The sequence below is a fragment of the Rutidosis leptorrhynchoides genome, chromosome 10 (assembly GCF_046630445.1).
Source record: "Rutidosis leptorrhynchoides isolate AG116_Rl617_1_P2 chromosome 10, CSIRO_AGI_Rlap_v1, whole genome shotgun sequence".
NCBI classification, from domain to species: domain Eukaryota; kingdom Viridiplantae; phylum Streptophyta; class Magnoliopsida; order Asterales; family Asteraceae; genus Rutidosis; species Rutidosis leptorrhynchoides.
In genome coordinates this window covers 254311441-254336126 of record NC_092342.1, presented here as the reverse complement: position 1 = coordinate 254336126, position 24686 = coordinate 254311441, and the positions used below count along the sequence as shown (strand labels likewise).

The 24686-nt window shown below is 29.6% G+C and overlaps 1 protein-coding gene and 1 long non-coding RNA gene across 2 annotated transcripts; both read left to right on the top strand.

The window, feature by feature from the left end:
* Window positions 1-13556: 13556 nt before the first annotated feature.
* On the top strand, window positions 13557-15445 carry LOC139870963 (protein TRIGALACTOSYLDIACYLGLYCEROL 3, chloroplastic-like). Its single transcript, XM_071858723.1, has 4 exons — window positions 13557-14387; window positions 14471-14546; window positions 14674-14781; window positions 15347-15445. Exons 2-4 carry the CDS (start codon window positions 14487-14489, stop codon window positions 15443-15445), a joined length of 267 nt encoding a protein of 88 aa, XP_071714824.1. The 5' UTR covers window positions 13557-14387; window positions 14471-14486.
* Window positions 15446-15593: 148 nt separating this feature from the next.
* LOC139873470 (uncharacterized) lies at window positions 15594-16477 on the top strand. The gene is made up of 3 exons (XR_011767352.1): window positions 15594-15689; window positions 15774-15851; window positions 15951-16477. It is a non-coding gene; the product is annotated as an uncharacterized lncRNA (long non-coding RNA).
* Window positions 16478-24686: the final 8209 nt, after the last annotated feature.

Sequence of the window (24686 nt, the reverse complement as noted above, 5' to 3'; positions counted from 1 at the left end):
TACCCGTTAAAATATTTTCACCATTAACAGTTTGTACAAAAGAATTTTTAATTACAATCTTTATGAAAATATATATACATATATATTTTCTTCAGATGTAATCTTGGATTTGATGAATTTATATAATATTAATATCATCTGATTTATCGTTAGAACTAGAATACATAATCTCTAAAACATTAGAGATTACATAATCGCCAGTTAGAACGAAGATAAATGATGTAGAACGATATGTAGAACGTTGATTATCCTCGAGGTACATAATGAGATGTTGAGGCATGTGATGTTGAAACTTGGGTTGTCAGTGATACTGGTATTGATGTTGGTGGTACTGTTGGTGCCGGTGATGTTGCTGAAGCTGGTACGTTTTGCACCATATTTTCTAGATTGATTACTCAAGCACGAAGCTCGTTGACTTCTTCTATTACACCGGGATGATTGTCGGTTGGAACAAGTGGATGAATAAGGTTGGGGATTTTGGATATCATATAATCATTGCGAGATATCCTGGAAATGATGGTAAATATGGTGTTTCGGACTGGTTCGCTGATATGTGCTTCAGGTTCATCGCCAAGAGGTAAATTCGGTTGGTGAAAAGGATTGCCTTCTTCGCGTCTCCATTGATTAAGTCAACTACGAACTCATCAGATGAATTGGGGATGGATGATTGGCTGATTCATTCTGGTGACGCTGCTTCCAGAGCTTAGGTGAAACTCCATATCAAAATAGCTATCGGAATCCGAGGAATTCGAACTGGTTGAGGTATTCATCTCGTACGATCAGATGAAGGATTTTCGATAAGAAATAGATTATAGGATGTAGATTAGTACCCTGCAATACATAATTTACATATGCATATATAATACTAAAATCCCATAAGTTGCGGAGGAATCTATGGAATCTGTCAGACAAAGGTAACAATAACGGATACGCTAAGATATGAATTAGCAGATACACTAAGATATGAATTTTGTCTATACACTATTCATGCAATCATTGCAGTATGATGTGTCTAGACTAAAAATGATAAGCAGATAATTTTTCGACAAAAATGATAAGCAAAACTTTTGACATGCAAACACGGTCAAAGTCCAGACCCACTAATGCATCTAAACAACTACTAGTTAGACACACTAATGCAAGACCTGGTTCACTAAGACCACCACTCTGATACCAACTCTAATGACCCGTCCTAATCCATTTGGACGAATACATTACATTTGGTTACATCGCTAGGTACTTGACCTCTATATGATACATTTTATAAACATTGCATTCGCTTTTAAAAGACAAACTTTCATTACATAGACAGTTGATGACATGCAAACAATTTCATAATATATTCAACTATAATTGACTTAGTAATAATCTTGATGAACTCGACGACTCTAATGCAACGTCTTTTGAAATATGTCATGAATGACTCCAAGTAATATCTCTAATATGAGCAAATGCACAGCTGAAGATTTCTTTCATACCTAAGAATAAACATGCTTTCAAGTGTTAACCAAAAGGTTGGTGAGTTCATAGGTTTATCATAAAACAATAAAATTCATCATTTTGATAGACCACGAGATTTAAATCCTGCATGGTACAAATGGGCTCGAATCCTATACCCACCTGTAATGTACATGTGATATCTTTTAAATATAGTACACCTTTCTTGTGTACGAAATCATCTTTCATAAATCTTAGTAACCGTACACATATCTCGTGCACAAAAATAACATACACATAACCTGTGTATAAAAATCATTCTCTCGATACATAACATTCACTTTTCATGGCTTTCATAGCTTGGCTTGGTAACCGACCTTAACATATAATGCGCATAATAATATCCCCAAAACAGAACATCTCGTCTGTATAACAATAATAAACTTCGAAGTGCTAAATTAGGCGTGCACTAATTCTCAAAATTAGTGATGTTCCCTAATTCTTAGGTTACCAAGCAATAATAATCAGGGAAAAAATATTCATATCAATTGTGGCAATTATCACGTCCACATAATTCAATGGTGGCAATTATCACGTCTACATAATTCATTCGAGGAATGTTTTTCTTGTGTCTATCTCGTCAAACATTTATAAAAGCATTTCATGTATTCGCAGTTCAAAATGTATTTTAAAAGCATTTAATAAAGCAGTTGTAAAAGTAACGCATGTATTCTCAGTCCCAAAAATGTAAAGAGTAAAAGGGAATCAAATGAACTCACAATCCAATATTTGTAGTAAAAATATTCATACGACGAAACTGAACAATGCAGGGTTGACCTCGAATTCACGAACCTATATCATTTGTATATTTATTAATATACATAGTTGTAATCGAACAATATATATAATCTATTAGTTATATACTTTTTATATTAATAATATGTGTAGGTTTCATATATTCATTTTGTATATGAAAATATAAATTTTATTATGTTATATATATATATATACATATATATATATATATATATATATATATATATATATATATATATATATATATATATATATCATTTGTTTATTAAATATAGTGATTATAATAATATCAAGATATTATTTGTAATGGTAAAAATGATAATAATGATAATACCTAATGTTAATAATAAAATATATTAAAGTTAATAATTTTTATTAATAATAATATTGATGATAGTTTTTGATTGTAAATCATATAATGGTAATATTAGTAGTTTTTGGTAAAATGAATAATTTAGTAATAATGATAGTGAAAATAATAATTTTTGACATTAGTACATAATACTAAATAATAATGATTATAGCGATCATATTATTAATGGTAATCTTAATAATAATAATTTTGTTAACAATAATAATAATAATAATAATAATAATAATAAATTTACAATGATACTAATACTAATATTAATCTTAATAATAATAACTTAAATAATAATGCTAGTAATAATACTTATGATAATATTAGTAGTAACAATAATAGCATCTAATAATAATAATACTAGTAACAATAATAATATTTAGTAGTAATAATCATACTAATAATAATGATAATGATAATATTCTTAATTTGATTAATGATAATGATACTTTTAAATCTTAAGGGTAATAACAATTATCATGGTAATAATAACAATAACTAATAATAATAATAATAATAATAATAATAATAATAATAATAATAATAATAATAATAATAATAATAATAATAATAATAATAATAATAATAATAATAATAATAATAATAATAATAATAATAGTAATTGACTACCTTCAAAAATGCCACAAAAAGAATGCCCCAGCCTAGTATCGAACCTGTGACCTCTCGTAAACCCGACACACCCCTTAATCGATGCTCCATTATTGTCTTTATGTTTTTTTATTCGTTTATAAATTCATTTATCCTATATTTATGTTTCTGTTTATCATCATCTCCATCATCAGACCCAAACGACCTGTGGCCAGATCTACCATAGCATTACACAATTAAATTTGTTTTAGGTTTCATAAAGTAAACAGAATCGATAAGTGATTAATATCTTTAATTAAAACAGAAATTTTTTTAAGGAAAACGAAGCAGTAACAGTTGTTTAGTTGTCGTGATGAACACAAAATCAAATTCAACTTTCTAGGCCGTTTTAATTAAAACTTACTTCTTGAAAAAGGTTGCAAATCATCATTGGAAACTATCTACATCGTTAATTCCACATAAAACGTAAAAACGATCATGAATTTCTCCATGAACAAAGTCGTTTGACTTTTGAAAATTAGATTTGACCTCAAAAATTAAAATTCAATCCGATGAATTGAAGTTTGAAACTTTTCAGTTTGCTTGAATAGAAGATTTCAAATGACTCTGTATTAATGGATTTTAAAATTTGATTCGATTTCTATTTTTTTGATTTGAACATGACCAAACAGAGATGTCGAGTTTTTTTTAAATTTTTTTTTTTTACCTTAACAGATATAATAAATCACAGGTGGTTGTAAATTGATATTGAGGATGAGAGGTCTACTGGAATTATTAATAATCTGTGAGTAATCTTTTGACTTATAGCATTTTATGAATTTACATAGGATTATTCGAGCAGACAAGTTTAATAAAGGTGAAATTGACTCTAAACCGATTTTGGATTATCCTTCTGTTTTGGAACGTGATTGGTACTAGATATGATTTAAAGGATCAATTAAACACAGTAGAAAAGGTAATAGAACTGATTCAGAAACTGTTATTTGTTTGCATATATTTAACCGTATATAATATATATATATATATATATATATATATATATATATATATATATATATATATATATATATATATATATATATATATATAATTGTACAAATATATAACTGTATTTGATATATTCCAGCATTTATATATCTGTATTTTTATTATTAGTCCTAATATTTGTATATCTCTTTATTTAGCTGTATTTATCTGTATTAAGAAATTATATGTATTTATCTATAATAACTAAACTTATTAATTAATACACATAACAATAATAATAATATTCTTAATATCATAACTATTAATAATAAAATTTATGGTAATATAATGGTAATAATAATAATAATATTATTATTATTATTATTAATGATAACCATAACTATAGAATTTATAACAATAATATTATTTATAATAATAATAATACTAATATTATTAATGATAATATTAATATTAGTAATAATAATACTGTAATAAGTTATATAAAAATTTTCATATCTAAATGTTATGTATTGAAAAATATACTATTAATATTACTGATTTTAATATTAGTATTAGTGTTGATAATACTTATGAAAGTAATAATAATATCCTTAGTGTGACAACTATGTTTTTAATTTGTAATTAAATTTAATATATCAATATTTTGTAATATTAATTGATTACATATAATAACTTATTTTGAGTATTAAATTTTCATACATTTTAATATATATACAACATTATACCTATAATAATATTCATGTATAGAAATCGTATACATATACTTGTATATTTATATATAGATTCTTTTTAATAACAACCTTTTATCTTGACTATATGTTGTTACATAATTAATTCTGATGATTAAATTCGTATTTAATTATTATATAATTTATATTTATATATATTCATTTATAACACTTGTTCGCGAATCGTCGAAAATAGCCAAAGGTCAAATGTATGATAATAGTTCAAAATTTTTGAAATTCAATTTAATAGACTTTGCTTGTCATGTCGAAATCATATAAAGATTAAGTTTAAATTTGGTCGAAAATTTTCGGGTCGTCACATTACGCATGTTTATTCTCAGGTCCTTAAGAAAGTCTTCCGCTGTTGCATTATCTGAGCAAGCTGTGCATGGAGTCTCATATTTTTATTTAAATAAAGTGTTGCATTCAATAAAACCTTTGTCATGTATTATATTCGACTGTTACGTCACGTGTGTAGTATTTGGAAACCGATGTATTTTGGGGATTATTTCTTAAATAATCGCCCACTTGGTTTAAAACATGCATTATGTATAATAATGATGTGCTTTTTATGAAACGAATGCAATATTTTCTAAAACGTATCATATAGAGGTCAAATACCTCGCTATGGGACCAATGAGAACATACTGCGTTTATAGTAATATGGACAGGTCATTTCAGTTGGTATCAGAGCGGTGTTCTTAGCGATCCATGTCTTGCATTAGTGTGTCTAACGGATAGTTATTAAGATGCATTAGTGAGTCTGGACTTCGACCTTAACTGCATGTCAAAAGTTTTGCTTATCATTTCTAGTCGGAAATCATCTGCTTATCACCCTTAGAAAATTACATGCTTATCATTCTTAGTCTAGACACATCTTACTGCATTGATTGCATAAATAGTGTATAGACAAAGTTCATATTTTAGCGTATATGCTAATTCATATCTTAGCGTATCTGTTACTGTAAACTTTGCCTAACATATTCAGTAAATTCCTCCGTAATCTATGAAATCTTTTGCTCTATATATATATAGATATTCTATGTAATTAGAATACCATCCGATAGGCAGAAATCATTTCATATCAAAAAATCCTTTATTCAATCGTACGAAATGGAACTCTCCACTAGTTCAAGTCCCTCAAATTCCGATATGAAATTTCACTCGAGCTCCGAAAGCAGTGTGACCAGAATGGATCAACCAATTAGCCATCATCTATTTTGGATGAATTGGGGATGAGTTTGTAGTCTACTTAATCATTGGAGACAAGAAGAATGTGATCCCTTCCATCCACCACATTTCCCTCTTGGTGAAGAACATGAGGCACTTACCGGTGAACCCGTTCGTAACACCATTTTCTCTCTCCTTTTCAGGATATTCCGCAACGAGTATAATATTACTAATATTATTGAGGCTATCCGAACTTTACTCCGTATCTTGCATGGTGAATTATTTAGTAAAAAAAAATTTACTGTCATGAAAAGCAAAACTTCATTAGCAAGTGCATCCTACATCATTTCATTCCCTTTATAAAGCTCTTGACCTCTCTTTTTATTCAAGAAACTTTAAACATCTTCTTTCACAATACAAAACAAAACAAATTCTCATCATCTATACTCACATCAAACCACTACCAGCACCAGCAGCAGCATTACCAACAACATCACAAGCCTCAACATCGCAAGCCGCATTACGAGCATCAACATCATACGCACCGTAGGTACTGAGGGATACCAACAATAATGAATGATGAAGTATTAATTCATTATTTCATTTACGTTGAAGAAATATTCCGCGGCGATTATGTAATCTCTAAAGTTTTAGGGATTATTCATTTCTAGTTCCAACCGTAAACCAAATGAGATTAATATAATATTAACTCATTAAATCCATATTACATCTGAAGAAAATATACATACATATATTTTCATAAAGACTGTAATAAAAATTCTTTTGTACAAAACATTACTTGTGAAATTTTATTTAACGGGTAGGTAATACCCGAGAAATACTTAAGTTCACATTAATATGTTACACTGTACATTTTCAATGATGTTTCGACAATCGTTAATTATACTCTCTCCTTTCATAGCAATATACATCATTTCACAAAATTCAAGACAACCATTTTTTATACCAATTCAATTACATATTCTGATTTTTGACAGATCAAAATCCAAGTCAAGATTTAAGAAGTGCCATCAATCTTAAATTCCTACATCCTTCAAAATCATACTTTAAATTCAAACTATACTAGAACATCACTTTCATTCACAGAACTCATAAAGATATTCGTATCATTCAAGATTCACGACGAATTCATTATATGGATATTGGATGACAACCTGCGTCTAAACCCTTCAAAATTCTTGAAAACATCTCAACTAAGGAACAATCGAGAGAATGAACCAATCACACGATACATACGAAGAATATATGCATACAGATATGCATTCGGAGGACACTTGAACCTAAGCAAAGGTTCAACACGTATCCGTGTCAGATCCTTTAGCATTATTATTACCCAAAATAACTTTACAATCCCTTTTCAAAATAGCGAATTTTATCACAGCTCCAAAAAGAGAACTTCGACTTTTCATACGGAGTATCCTTATTATAACCTTGATATATACGTTGTCTTTTCGCCATCGTTACTGGGGAACCTTTTATATTCCACCACATTAGTAGTAAGCTTACCAGCAACTTTATTGCTCTTTGACTTAAATCTCTCTGAAAGATCACTATAAAACCTTGTCATGTACCCATCTACATCTTGTAACAATAATTGTCATACCAAACCCCAGTAAGCATCAATAATTATTCTTGAATCTCACATCATTTCTGCATATACATATAACGTTATTTCCTGGAATTATAATTCTGAAATTCGGAATAGCACTTCAGCCTACGAATCAGTACTATGAAGTTTTGAAAAAGCTGAATGAAGCAGCAAAAACTGTAGACAACTGTAACAGTCAATAGTTGATGATAAAGAATATTGTGTTAGCAAAACACGGAAAAAGAGAAGGTTTAGAACTGGAAAACGGATTGAGCAAACCCTGAAGGAGGCTGTGGACAAATCATAAGGACGAAATCTACCTTCAAAGAATCCAAATGATTCGGTGTCTGCTAAAATCCTTAGCAAATACCTTGCTCCTTACTCTAAAATCATTGCGGACAATATTTTTCATCATCCTCTTATCTTAAATATTCTAAGATATCATCGTATCTTCCATTATAAATATCCTTCATATTTCTGAAGATATTTTCATAACCATTCTTATCTGAAATCATTTATTCCTTCGCGTTATCTGTATCACATCATAAAGAAAACTGTTTTAGTTTCTAAATATCTGAAACCTCTGAGTGTAAAGTATGAATGTTTTTGAAGTAATGTTGGGAACTGAAGCATGAGTTAGTATAATATAATGACACTTGATCAACGTGATTATATTACACTAAGTCATGCTGAGTTTCTAAATGGAACGTAATGATTCACAGACCATAACGTCATCATGTGCCATGTTACATGACTCTTACATTCAATTTAATCTCTAAACATATCAAGAACATATTCTATTGATAGTTCTATCTTTTCCTTTGGATTCTGGTAATTTCACAAGTCAAATTGTGCTATTACAATTTCTCTCTTAGAGCATTAGCTATGTTCATTCTGAATTTCATATCTATGAATTCTAGACCATTATTCGCTTGACTTGAAGTCGGAAAAAGAAGACGGAAGCATGAAACTCCAAAATATAAGGAAAAATATAAGCACGAAGACAACGCAGAAATTACAAACCGTGTATATCGATGCGTATAGCAATATAAAGATATGGGAAAACTAAGAACACTATAAACCCAAGAGCATAGTAGAAATTAACGGATTCCTCCGGTGGAAGATGAAAAAGAAGAATGACAGATGTGATAGTCAAGAATATATCAAGAATTAAAACTGGATGGAGCATATTGACGAATGTTTTGGAAGTATGAAGAAAGGAAGAAAGTATAAAAGATGGGAGATGTGAAAATAAGGAAACGTAGGAGGTTGATTTATAGTAAAATATCCGACAGAGAAATCGAGACAGATTATTGCATTAAATCGAAGAGGATCATAATTTCCTTAATCGCCGAAGAATCAACTCTTATATAGATTACAAAGATTTTCTTTAATTCGGAGATCAACCGTGATGACGTCAAAAGATAAAACGAATCCCTATTTTCTCATTTCACTCTTTTACGATAGCTTCACTCATACGTTTCGAGTAATATAATTATTTTATCCATATTTCTCAATCATGATAAAACCCTATGAATCAACTTATATTCATCATAATAACATTCTTATTGTTAGCCATGACGACCTCGATCAAATTTCGGGACGAAATTTCTTTAACGGGTAGGTACTGTGACGACCCGGAAATTTCTGACCAAATTTAAACTTAATCTTTATATAATTTCGACTTGATAAGCAATGAATTTTAATAAATATTGAACATCCAAAAAGAGTTGTACACAAGCTTTTGGTCATCCTTTTATTCCGACGATTCACGAACGCCAAAACTTGATTTAATTGTTTAATTGTTTAATTATTGTGTATATATAGGGATATATATATATATATATATATATATATATATATATATATATATAACTTGAAAATATGATAATTAAATATCTCATTAAGTATATTAACAAAGTATTATATATATATTTTCATACTACTAATATAAAGAGTTTTCAAACAATATATATATATATTACTATTTAAACGACGTAATTAACTTATGTTAAAATGTATTTACCTATAATATATTACGAGTGTAAATACATCCTTACAAGTATTGAATACACTTTATAATATACCAATACATCTAAAGGATAGCTATACTCGTATTTCCGTTCAATTTCCTCAAAGAATTCTACTCGCATTCATACGGTATTTTTACCCGTATTATACACAGCTTATATAAGTATTTACTATTGGTATATACCAATAGAAATCTGCAATTATTTGTGTAATATGTCATCCATGACCTAATCAATTTAATATGTCATGCATGACTTAATACAATTTAACTTATCTTAGATATTTTTACTAAAAGCCAAAATTATAAGCTTATAAATAAGGACCATTTTAACTCATTTTTACTCCACATTTTCTTAAACTAAAAACACACACTTGAATACTCTCATATCATACTTTAATCTCAGCAAATTTCCTCTTCATAATCAAGGTAAAATACTTCTCAAAATCCTTGTTCAATTTCTTGTATAGTTGCTATCTTATTATACTTATAAAACTTGTAAAAACTAGAACTTGTTTTGGTGAACACCAAGCTTGTTTGAAAAACTAATCTAATCTTTCTAACTTAACTCTAATGACACTTATTTATATGTATTATGACGTTATATTAAGTTAATATAAGAACTTATAACTTGTACATATGAAGAACACCTTGAAACTTAACATATATCCTTTAATCTCCATTCGATAAAAAGCGGGCTGTTTTGGGTTGGGAATTAAAAACCTATCTTAGACTTTGAGTTCGTGGCTAAGACTTTGGAAATATGTTAATATATGTAAATAAGACTTCCAGTATTTTTTTCATGATTTTAGACAAAGTGGAAGTATTTTATCAAAAATCATATATTGGGTAGATGCCGGGATTTTTCCAAATCTGTCCACTGACACAAAAAGAGGGTAAAGCTCTAAAAATTACTACTTGGGATGAACTTTTCGAATTAATTTTGTAAAATTTACTTCTTAATGAATTAAATAGCAATTTTATTCACTTTAAACGGAGTTGTAATGAATATTTGACGAGCAAAACAAAATCTGCTAAAATTAACGTTGTATGGACGAAATTTATATTTTAAAAAATATATTAACCATATCCTTGTTAACTTTTCCTATATCCTATATATATTTGGACATGTTATCAGTAGTATAACAAAATATTATAATCTTGGTTAATTCTGTGATTGTATATATGTATAATAATATTCTTGGTACGTCCTAACACAATAAGTATACAATACATTTTGATAAATTCTAAGACGATACGTACACCATACGTCTTAGTTAATTCTAAGATAATATGTATACAATACGTCTCTGGGTTGATGCAAAGATAATACGTATACAATACGTCGTGGGGGTAATTCTAAGATTATATATATATACCGATTATTGGACTGTTGGACTTTTCGGACTATTTTGGACTACTAACAAAGGACTACTAACAATGGACTACTAACATAAAATGTTAAAAATTATTATATAAGTATTCTATGAACTTGCTTTATTTTATTCATATGTCGTATTATTATCTGAATCGTTATTATTGTTATAGGTTCGTGAATCCAAGGACGACGGCCATATTTTTAATAAGTTGAAAACTTATTATTAATATACTTTTACTACTGTGAGTATATAGTCCCATTTTTAAACTCTACAAATATTTTGAGATGAGAATACATGCATTTTATGTTTTACGCCATAGACACAAGTACTTAAAATATATTATACGTTGAGTTGTACCACTTTGCATATCTTCCCTAATAGGTTGGTAACTAATATTTACATGTTGTAAGAACATGTATACGCGAATCCTATTGATAGATCTATCGGGTTTGACAACCTCAACCGGGCTAGTCGCTCTAGTATCGTAAATGGTTGCATAGTACTTCGTTTTACTACACTTGGTACAGTGTAGGGAGATTTCATAATAAAGGGAATATGCCACTTTAATTGTTAAGTATGGTTACCGAAGCGCTCAACAACTTATAGAATACTTTTATACACTTGCGAGTGTACATATATTTATAACTATGAAATCTTGTGGTCTATATTTATATCGATGATAAACCTATATATCTCACCTACCTTTGTGTTGACTGTTTACGCATGTTTATTCTTAGGTCCTTAAGAAAGTCTTCCGCTGTTGCATTATCTGAGCAAGCTGTGCATGAAGTCTCATACTTTTATTTAAATAAAGTGTTGCATTCAATAAAACCTTTGTCATGTATTATATTCGACTGTTACGTCACGTGTGTAGTATTTGGAAATCGATGTATTTTGGGGATTATTTCTTAAATAATCGCCCACTTGGTTTAAAACATGCATTATGTATAATAATGATGTGCTTTTTATGAAACGAATGCAATATTTTCTAAAACGTATCATATAGAGGTCAAATACCTCGCTTTGGGACCAATGAGAACGTACTGCGTTTATAGTAATATGGACGGGTCGTTTCAATTGGAGTCAATGATTCAGCTATGTCAGAATTTGTAGGACATTTAGAACTAAAAGAGGAAGAAGGTAAAAATTACTAATATTAACTTATTCCTATGTTATTTAGTTATGAAACCTACTTAGTTTGTCATCCGTATTTAGTTAAAAAAAAATGATAATGAAGTGGGCTTTATATTACTTGGTAGTTATGTCTTTAAAAAATATGCGTATATACAAGAGGACAATGAACTAGCTTTGATATTTATGGCGTCATTAAGAATGTTCTTGCTAGTATGCATCCATCCATCATACACCAAATATATACTTGTATATTTTGATGTAATAATATGTTTTTACATAATCTGGTTTCATTAGCACCAATATGAATCCATTGTTTGTTTTAAGTATTTTATATGTTAATGTATCCATCGTATGAGTGGTTCTACTCATCTATCTACTCTTTCTATCTATTATAACAAAACCCTATTTACCTCAGGTTTTACAATTTCTCCCTACAGCAACAAATCCCAACCCTTAGATTAGGTTTTTTTGAGAGAAATCCAATGGATATTATTTATCTGATGTCAAAATAATCTCTCTGATGTCAGATTTAAGTGTGTTACCTAAAACACCCCTCTAACACAAGCGCGTGTAGTAACATCGGTTTTTAATTTAGCAGAGTAAATAATACTAAACCGTTCATAATATCCCATCAGTTATTCCACAATTTAAAAAATCATTCAAACAGTAAAATCGATGCAGACTTCATACAAATTGAAAGTTGAAGTTGATGTAGATAACTGTGATGGTGTTTTCTCTATCCATGAAATCATCCGATTATTGTTTCAACGAGACTTCCCCTTTTTGTGTATTTCAATAGATTTGAAAACACCTGTGAGCTTTGATTTGTTATTTAAATGCTTTCATTCGTTTATCACATCGATCAAAGAGGTTTATTTTTATCTGATGTCAATTGCTATTTGTTATTCGATTTATGTATCACCAAAAAGTTTGGTAATTGATTTAGGTTTCTTAATTCTGAGTTCTTTTTCAATCAGTGACTATCAACATCTCTCTAATCATCGACGGAACGAGGTAATCAAACATTCAACTCTTTCCTTTTCTATATGTGATTTGTATCTGTTTTACAAACAAACATTGGTTGTTTAATTATTGATTGTTAATATTGTTTCAAGTTTTATATTAGATGTTTATGTGTCGATTGTTATATCTAATGCTTTTTATCAAATATGATTCTTGAAGCTTTTTTTATGCACACAAGGTGTTTGATGTAATGTCAATAAGAATTTTAGGGACTGTAGTCTAATCATGTTCCTGCTGGAGAGCCTTGGGTTAAAACAGTTAATACCACGACAAGGTTTAGTTATTAGTGTTTATGTTTATGTTTATGTTTAATACAGTTTTGTTTAGTATAAAAATGATAAAGTAACTGATTAAAGTTTAGAGAATGAGGCATCCTTCTCTAAAGTATATGATATTGTGGAATGGGAGGCATTAGCCTTATACGAACATAACCTAACCATGGATGTAATACTGAAGTACAACACAAGTTGTGAAGGTTTTAATAAGTCTTGAAATAGTAGTGTTACAACCTTTAGATTCCCTTCATTCATGCCCTATATGGCAAATTGAGTAGATTCTGTAAAGGGTCATAATGGGTTTGTGCCACGTTGGGCTGATCCACAAGAACTTTTTGGTCTTTAATTTGATGGGTTATTTATTAACTTTTAATTAAAATACGAGTGAAAAACTAAGATTTCGTTGATCCAAATTGACCCGTTTACCTCTAATATGTATAATTTGGCACCAAAAATATAATTATGTTTTCTATTTTCTTCATTTTGTGAGTTCTATTGATATTGCAATGGAATCTCATTCAGTTTTCTCACTGGAGACAAATGGAAATACTTAACGATCAAAATTTGTTTTTGTTACTTGAGACTTTGAGAGTAATATTTGTTTACTTGCTGCATGCCAACATTAATAAGTGATGATGATATGTCCGGTCTTAGAATTGGCCTGGTGAAGTTCGTTCCACCTTCTCATACATAAAAAATGTTTTTTTTTTTATAAAAAAAAAAAAAAATCTATAATGACATATCCTCCTTTGATATGATAAGCAGGTATTTCAAAGTGGATAAACTAATTTTGATTCTTTAACAGTTAGAGAAAATATTGGCTTCCTTTTGTAAGTTCTTTGTACCGAAGATTGTTAAATTCCCTTTTAGATTTTCTCGTTGAGTGTTTTAATGTGTTTTTTAAATTTTAAAGGTACGAACATTCAAAAATGCCCGAGGATAAAATTCAAGAACTTGTTACAGAAACGTTGGCTGCAGTTGGATTAAAGGTGAGTTAAGTACCAATCTCATGTTTTTGTGTACATATATAGAAGTTTTTTTCATTTTATTGATCTAAATAAAGAACTTATTTATTTCCACATTAGTTAAATGTAACGTTGGCTAACTAATTGGCAGGTTGTTGAGGACCGAATGCCATCTGAGTTGTCTGGAGGGATGAAAAAACGAGTCGCTTTAGCACGATCTATAACATATGACACCACAAATAATGCAATAGAACCTGATGTAAGTGATGTCGTGCTTATTATCATATATCCTTTTATTGTTCTACTCTTCTGAGTTTATTGTCTAAGATTTTTGGAATGTTGCTATTTTCATTGGATAACTTGGTATGCTAAGTGTTGCAATTGTTAGTTGTATTAGCTATATCACTGTAGGTAGTTATGAATGTGACAAATTGGGTTATGTTTTACGGGTTAAGATTTAACATGCTTCGGTTAAGTTGTGGGTTAAATTGTGGAAAGACTCAATTATCAACATGCTTCGGTTAACATTGCATCAGCACAACGTAATCGTTCGAAGACTTAAGTGGGTGAAGTCGATTTGGTTTCCCTGACAAAATGTCATTGTAAAAGAATTTTTACTCAAGACGGAACGACTGAAACTACAAAATCCAAATGCTTTAGTAATTTTTCATGTGGTTAACATAATAATAATGTAAGGAATTGTCATTAGGATCTACTGTTACAGAGGTTGTTATACTATTTACATATTAATATCTTTATCTATAAAGATGTCACGCATAAAAGTATAATTAGTAACATATTTTTCAATTGATAAACGATTACAGGTTTTGTTGCAATCATTCTCACTTGGATTACCATCCTACTATGTTCTTGCTTATTCAGAATGTTCTTCAAACTTATCTCGATATAATGGTATTAGGTGATGTTCACTATCCACATTTTATAGTTGGATTAATAAAAACAAATTTATTAAATATGTGAGTTTTGATATTATTGCACCTGTTAGCCAATATTAGTTTGTGAAATTCTTAATTGAAAATTATTTGTCTTCCTTCATATGCAGGTATGGTAACCGAATTGTGTGTGATGAGTTGAGTTCCCTATATGGGGGTTCTCGTGCTAACGGTTTTGGTCCAGAGGTCTGAACATAACAGAAGATTATAGCACGTATTGCTGCTTATAAGTTCTACCGGACCATAGTTGTGTTGGTTATTTAACGGAAAATGAAATTGTAAATAATAGTTTTTTCAGGTAAAATGAACAATTTTGATGGGGACATATTTCCTTTCAGCTGGGTATCACGATGCTTATTACAAGCGAGCACAAAAGGTACCTGCCTATTTTTTTTCCTTCTAAAATACACATACCTTTCCAATATGTATTCATGGTGCTAATTACTATGTTGATTATGATAATCTAATTGTTTAGGTGAGGACAATAGAAAAGAAGAGCTTCAAGACATCACTGTCGAATTGGTAACACATTTTTTTCAGCCTTTCTTGATATCATATTTGTATTTTGTAACTACTACTTACCTTTTTGTCAAATAAATATGTACAGTTGAAAAGAAGAACAATCCGCTGGAAATTTATGGTGGCGATATCATGACCGTAATTTCTTATAAGTTATAACTTTAGTGATAAACTTAATTAGTTACTTTCCTTTTAAACAGTATAACTGTATATATTTGTATATGAATTTGCAGGTGAATGTGAACTTTGCTGGATTTTCAGCACTTGTTTTTCCATGCGGGCTTGTTCAAAACAGAACATCCAAACTTCCCGTTGGCTTTCAAATAATTGGTGCTGCATTTGATGAGGTAGAATTTTTTTTTATTGATACTGTGACGACCCGAAAATTTCCGATCAAATTCAAACTTAAACTTTATATGATTTCGATACGATAAGTAAATTCTGTAATATTGAATCTCAAAATTTGTGAACTGTTTACATGAAACCGTTTGACCTTCTACTGTTTTCGACGATTCACGAACAATTACTTGTAAATAATTATGTATTAAGATTAAATTGAGATATTATTATTATTATTATTATTATTATTATTATTATTATTATTATTATTATTATTATTATTATTATTATTATTATTATTATTATTATTATTATTATTATTATTATTATTATTATTATTATTATTATTATTATTATTATTATTATTATTATTATTATTATTATTATTATTATTATTATTATTATTATTATTATTATTATTATTATTATTATTATTATTATTATTATTATTATTATTATTATTATTATTATTATTATTATTATTATTATTATTATTATTATTATTATTATTATTATTATTATTATTATTATTATTATTATTATTGATATCATTATTAACATTAGTATTAAATAATTATTATTATTATCATCAATATTATTATTATTATTATAATAATTTTTATTATTAGTATTAACAAGTATTATTATCATTTCTATTACTATTAATAATATTTTATTAATAATATTATCAGTATTATTATTATTAATATATTATTAATAAATAAAAAGACAGGTAATTAATTGAATACTATTGGACGTTCTTATCAACTATCGGTACAAAATATTTAATTAAAAGTTATGGCTGCTGAACTATTGTTTGTGCTCCTTCATTTCACTTGTTAAACATCTTATTATTATTCTAATATTATTCTATTTATTATTGTTTTCACTGTATTTGTATGTATATGTATAGGTGTTATGCATACATATCTTGATAGATTTTTTCTTCAAACACAAATCACTTATTTCATTACCCGTGAACTGAATAGATGGATGAAGTACTATGCCTAATTGAAACTTTACGGATATATTTATATAATACATATATCACTCATTCATCTCACTGTAAAACATCATCATTCTTAATATTTTTCTATGTTTCTATCCACAAGTAAACCCACCGTTGTCTCTTATTTAAATCGAGCACCAAATCACCCTTATAAACACCTCAACATACTTCTTCCTCTAGCTTCTATAATCAAACAACCCGGTTCTCTCTATTTTGTTTCTGGTTTGGTTCCACACAAACAATCACCTGTAAGTTATTCCAGAAGGTATTAGTTACCAATCGTGTACCCAAACCGAAGCTACTGTCGATCGATTACTTCTACGGGTACTATTACACTATTGTTTCCATTCAAGAATCATAACAAATGTAACATGTTTATGTTTCTGTTCGGTTATTAACATAAAAAGGCAAGAGTATTTGCTTCTTTAAATTACAATTTACTACTCCTACCCGTCTTATGTTTTTGCTTCGATCAACAACCTCATCACTATTATTGCATCATACCAAAGCCAAACACTCCATGCTTCTATTTCGATGACCATTCCGACCCCAAAACCATAATTGATGTGTGTACTACTACTTATATTTTTGTATTTCGAAACCACCATGTTCACCACCTTACCATCACCTCAACCATCAAACATAACCCATCGTCACCAAAACCACTCATGTAAACCACCATCTACGTGATAAATTTCTGCTGCAAACTCCACTGTTTCTGTTAAAGCAAACTGCTACTGTTCTCGCCATAAATCTCCAAGAACCATTAAACGTTTGAACCTTTTAAACTGCTACTGCCATGTTCTTTTCTGTTTCAGTTTACGATCAACCACAATCATCGTTGCAACCCTTAACCACTTTTCCCTTCCAAACGCTACCTTACATAATCTGTCTTCTGTCTTCTGACTTCTGTCTACTGTCCGAGATATATCTCACAAAATCACCTTCCAACAACGCTAAAAACCATCACCAAGTTATGTTAACTGCTCGACAATTTTTCATAACCTATTGATGAACGAATGATGTAGTAACTACTACGCATATATATATAATTCCTTTTTCTGATCAGTTATAAATAAAACCAATTGATAGATGACTAGGAGTACAATGATTTGAATTGCTTTTGGCGTTTCCTTTTTACCTTTGGCCGACAACCATGCCAACTACCCCATAATTTTTGGTTTCATTTGAATTATTGCCATTGCTTTTGGCTTCTTTTCTATTTTTATAAACATTGATGTTAATGTTATTATATGATAATGGATGATGAGGTAATTAGGATGAGATCATGAGGTGTGAATGTGTATCATATTTTTTTTTAAACCGTTCGAAATTTTAAACAGACCATTGAAGTCATTAAATTGGGCCGTGGTTCTATTTTTGGTATTGGACCTTGAATCGATATTGGGGTGGATTAATTGATACATAGACTTGTGAGGTAGTTTGGGCCATGAAATTTCAAGTCTATCATTTAAGTTAATGTAAAATGATGATTAAGTTGATGATAAGATAAGTTGATAATAATAATGATGGATGATAGCAAGATTGATGATGTTTGGATTAGGATAAAAATGATGATAATGATGGTATGATAATCGAAATGTTGATGATATGATTATGTTAATACACAGTGATGAAGTTATACGAATAAGAAGATGATAAACAGATAGATGTGTTATACATTTTAAGTGTGTATTAAAATAGAAAAGAGGAAACGGACGAATGGTTAAGGAGGTTATCGGGTTAGCGGGACGTAGCGGGTTCAAACCCGGACTTGGGCATTTTTTAAGGGCTACTTCTTTAAGGTAGTTTTCACTACTGCTGCTACTGCCGCCGCCGCCGCCGCCGCCGCCAATTTTTATTAAAATTATCATTTTTATTATTGGAATTATCATTATTATTATTATTAGAATTAACATTATTTTTATTATTTTTATTATCATTTTTGTTATTATTTCTAACACTAATATTAATTATTTTTATCATTATTATTATCAGTATTATTAATATATCAAATAAAGATTTTCTATATAAAAAATATATTATTTACATAAAATATAACTATATTAATATGTTTGTAATAAATATTAATTATCTATTTAATGTATATAAAAATAAATATAGTTAATTTAATTATTAATGAAACGTACAACTTACTAAAATAACAATTAATAATAATACCTAAATTTGTTCGATTACCATCATATGTGTTAATATACATATAATTAATATAGGTTCGTGAATCCGAGGCCAACCCTACATTGTTCAATGTCGTTATATGTATTTTTTACTACAAAATACAATATGGTGAGTTTCATTACTCCCTTTTTAAATGCTTTTGCAATATATATTTTTGGGACTGAGAATACATGCGTTGTTTTTATAACTGTTTTACGAAATAGACACAAGTAATCGAAACTACATTATATGGTTGAATGATTGAAGCCGAATATGCCCCTTTTTGCTTGGTAGCCTAAGAATTAGTAAACCGATCTCGTAATTGGCGCGAATCCTAAAGATAGATCTATTGGGCCTAACAAACCCCATCCAAAGTACCGGATGTTTTAGTACTTCGATGTTGTTTTATCATGTCCGATGGATGTCCCGGAATGATAAGGGATATTCTTATATGCATCTTGTTAATGTCGGTTACCAGGTGTTCAATCCATATGAATGATTTTTGTCTCTATGCATGGGACGTATATTTATGAGAAATGGAAATGAAAATCTTGTGGTCTATTAAAATGATGAAAATGATCGTTTATGATAAACTAATGAACTCACCAACCTTTTGGTTGACACTTCAAAGCATGTTTATTCTCAGGTGTTAAAGAAATCTTTCGTTGTGCATTTGCTCATTTTAAAGATATTACTTGGAGTCATTCATGGCATATTTCAAAAGAAGTTGCATTCAAGTCGTTGAGTTCAGTAAAGATTATGATTAAGTAAATGACAGATTAGATCATTTATAGATGGATATTATGAAATGGTAAGCATGCCTGTCAACTTTCGATGTAATGAAAGTTTGTCTTTTAAAACGAATGCAATGTTTGTAAAATGTATCATATAGAGGTCAAATACCTCGCGATGTAATCATATGTTATTGTATTCGTTCTTATGGATTAGGACGGGTCTTTACATGTGGTATCAGAGCGGTGGTCTTAGCGAACCAGGTCTGCATTAGTGTGTCTAATTGATAGTCGTTAGGATACATTAGTGAGTCTGGATTTCGACCGTGTCTGCATGTCAAAAGTTTTTGCTTATCTTTTCGTGTCGAAAATTACCTGCTTATCATTCTTAGAGAATCATTGCTTTTCACTCTTAGTCTAGACACATCTTACTGCATTGATTGCATGAATAGTGTATAGACAAATTCATATCTTAGCGTATCTGCCAATCCATATCTTAGCGTATCTGTTAATGTAGATTTTATCTGACACATTTCCTTAATTCCCTCCGTAATCTACGGGATCTTCTGTACTATGTATAGGTATTCTATGTAATTAGAATATCATCCGATATCCGAAAATCATTTCATATTAAAAAAAAAAACCCTTTACCCAATAGTACGGAATGGAACTCTCCACTAGTTCAATTTCTTCGGAATCCGACAGCTATTCCGACATGGATGCTCACCTAAACTCCGAAAGCAGCGTCACCGGAATGAATCAACCAATCAACCATCATTTATTCTGGATGAATTGGAGATGGGTTCGTAGTCTACTTAATCAATGGAAACGCGAAGAAGGCGATCCCTTCCACCAACCGAATCCACCTCTTGGTGAAAAACCCGAAACACTTACCGGTGAACCTATCCGAAACACCATTTTCAGCCTCATTTCTAGAGTAGCACGTCACGATTATATTCTATCCACAATTCTAAACCTTATTCATCCACTCGTTCCGACCGACAATCATCCCAGAATAATAGAAGAAGTCAACGAGCTTCGTGCTCGAGTAATAGCTTTGAAAAATATGGTGCAAAACATACCAGCTTCAGCAACATCACCGGCACCAACAGTACCATCAGTAACAGCACCCGTACCATCAACAACACACGCCTCAACATCTCATTCTGTATCTCGATTATAATCATCATATTACGTATCGTTCTACATCAATTATCTTCGTTCGACATGGCAATTATGTAATCTCTAATGTTTTAGAGATTATATATCCTTGTTCTAACAGTAAATCAAATGAGTCTAATATCATATTGACTCATTAAATTCATGATTACATCTGAAGAAAATATATATGTATATATATTTTCATAAAGATTGTAATTAAAAATTCTTTTGTACAAACTGTTAATGGTGAAAATATTTTAACGGGTAGGTAATACCCTAGAAATATTTGGATTTCACATTAATAAGTTACATTGTACATTCTTCAAATCTGATTCAACAGTCATTTACTATCCTACTTACATCCACAGATATACGTATCCGTTCACCACAGAATAACCAATTTCATTCAATTTCATATTTGGATTTTGACCTATCAAAATCTAACAAGTGGCATAATGAAGAAAACATTGGACAAAATAAAATTTGTTAGAAACAAACAAATTAACTATGAGAAATTTTGTTAAGAATCCACGCTAACAGAATCCTGGCTAACTGTTCCTAGCTAACTGTTAATACCTTGTTACATTTTAATTATCGTAATTTAATTATCGCAATTTATTTATAGTAATTTTAATTCTCGCAATTTTATTATCGTCATTTAATTTCTGTTATTTATTTTACGCACTTTATCGAGACACATATACAATGTTTTGACATATCATATCGACGCATCTATATATATATTATTTGGAATAACCATATACACTCTATATGCAGTGATGATCGAGTTAGCTATACATGGTTGAGGTTGATTCTACAATAATATATATACTTTAAGTTGTGATCGAGCCTGAGACATGTATACAATGGGTCACGATACGTATTAATTAATTCGAATATTATATATTAAACTATATATGAATTGTTGTACTACTAATTGTGGACTACGAACTGTGGACTAATGACATTGGACAATTAAAATGAATTAAAATATTGATTATAACATATGAAACTAAACATCTCTTCAAGTTTGCCATTTGATTTCATCTTAAACCTCATTTGTATCTTAACGATTACAATCTGCGTTCAAATCTTTCATGATTATTGAAAATACCTCAATCGAGAGAATGAACCAACCACACTTCATCTACGGAAGGAAAGATTTATGCATATAGTTATGCACCTGAAAACACTCGAAACCTGAGTAAATGTTCAACACGTATCTGTGCTAACTCCTTTGGCGTTGTTATTACCGAAAATAACTTTGCAATTTCTTTCCAAATTAGCCAATTTTGTCACAGCTCCAACAAGTCAACTTCGAATTTTCGTTCGAAACAACCTTATTATAACCTTGATATATATATATATGTGAAGTCTTTTATTGTTACCGGGGAACCTTTTATATTCCACCATATTACCATCAGCGTTTAATCATCTAAAAACACAATTCTCTTGAAACCACCTCGGATTGATAACCGATGATTCAGATATGATAGCATTAAATGCAGAGGAAACAGCAAAATTGTAGATGGTCTAAACGGCCAAAAGTTTGATAATAAAGAATGAAAAGTTGGGAACGCTCGATTGAAAATTTAGTACTGAAAAATGGATTGAGCTAACCCTGAAGGAGACCGAGGGAAAAAAAAATACAAGGACCTAACTCTATATTCAAAGAATCCAAGTAATTCTGGATCCAATGAAATCTTCAGCAAATATCTTGCTCCGAAGTCATGTTAAAATCTTACTGAAAATCGTTCTTCATCAACTTTCAAACTTAGAAATTCCAAAATATCATCATAAAAATCTTCAATATTTCTGAGAATTTTTTCATAGATATTCTTGTCCGAAATTATATACCTCTTCATGCTATCTGTATTACATCATATTGAAAACTGTTTTAGTTTTCAATAATGTAACGACCCGGATTTTTCCGATCGTTTTACACTTATAAGATTAATATTTACATAAATTAAACCTTACCAACATGATAAGCAATCTAAATTGTTGAGACTTATGTTTTTGAAAAGAGTTTTACACAACGTTTGACCGTCCAATTTGACCGATGATATCACGAACTATATAACATATGATAATTATACGTTTGTGTATATATATATGTATTTTTATATATTTAACATGATCTAAGAATGTTTTAACATCTCATTGTGTACTAATAACAATGAGTTATAAGTATATTTCGAGACTACTAACTTAAGTTTTCAAAACGATAACTATATGTGACGTTCTTCGACTTAAATACTTAAAACTTATAATGCTTATACATGCATCGTATAGATATGTATTTTATCACTTTTAAAGGATTTATATACATAAAACAATATAAGTATATTTACAAAAGATAGCTATATTTGAATCCTCGTTCCGTTTTCTCAAGATTTTTATACGTATATCTAGGGTATATGTACCCGTATCATACCCAGCTTCTATACATATTTACTATTGGTATATACACATCACAATCACTTTATTAGCAGCCATGAGTCAGCCAATTTTGGATCTTAGCATGCATGATTAATCAATTTGGCATATTACAAGACTTTTGCACAATATTACAAATTTATACATCTTTTCACCACCATTTATACTCCATTCCATTTTCATTTTTACTACACATTTTCTCTAACCAAAAATACACTCTTAGGAACCTTAAGTGTTCTTCACAATCTCAGCAAATAACCATGAAGATCTAGCTTCAAAAACAACCCTTAATCATCATAAGAAAATCCATTCAAGAACACTTCAAAAATCCTTCCAAGTAAACAAGTTTACTTCCAACCTTTCAATCCAACTCCACCACTCTTTTGATTCTAGGATTTTTCTCATCTCTTACAGTAACTTTGTCCAAGTAACTTGAGGTAGTAACCTTATTCATAATCTTATTCAATTCATATTCATATAGCTATCTTATTTTGTGGTATAAAATTTTAACAACAAGAACATAGTTTGAATGATTTCAAACTTGTTCGCAAACTAAATAGATCCTTCTAACTTGACTTTTAAAACACTTCAAGTCCTGTAATATATCATAATGATATGCTAACTTAACAAGATATAACTTGGTTTTACAAAGAACACCGTAAAAACTGAATCTACGTCGTCGGAGTGCAACCGGTGGCTGTTTTGGGTTGGATAATTAAAAACCATCTTAAGCTTTGAATTGGAAGTTCATATTCTGGAAAAATGATATTTCTTATGAATATGTTAACACATAAAAATTTCATGGTTTAACTCAAAGTGTAAGTATTTTTAGAAA

What these genes read in the sequence shown, in the direction of transcription:
- LOC139870963 (XM_071858723.1), top strand. Translation starts at nt 14,487, where the DNA reads ATGCCCGAGGATAAAATTCAAGAACTTGTTACAGAAACGTTGGCTGCA. An exon ending in TGGCTGCAGTTGGATTAAAG is followed by an intron (nt 14,547 to 14,673) that starts GTGAGTTAAGTA and finishes ACTAATTGGCAG; the next exon opens with GTTGTTGAGGACCGAATGCC. An exon ending in ATAATGCAATAGAACCTGAT is followed by an intron (nt 14,782 to 15,346) that starts GTAAGTGATGTC and finishes AAACGATTACAG; the next exon opens with GTTTTGTTGCAATCATTCTC.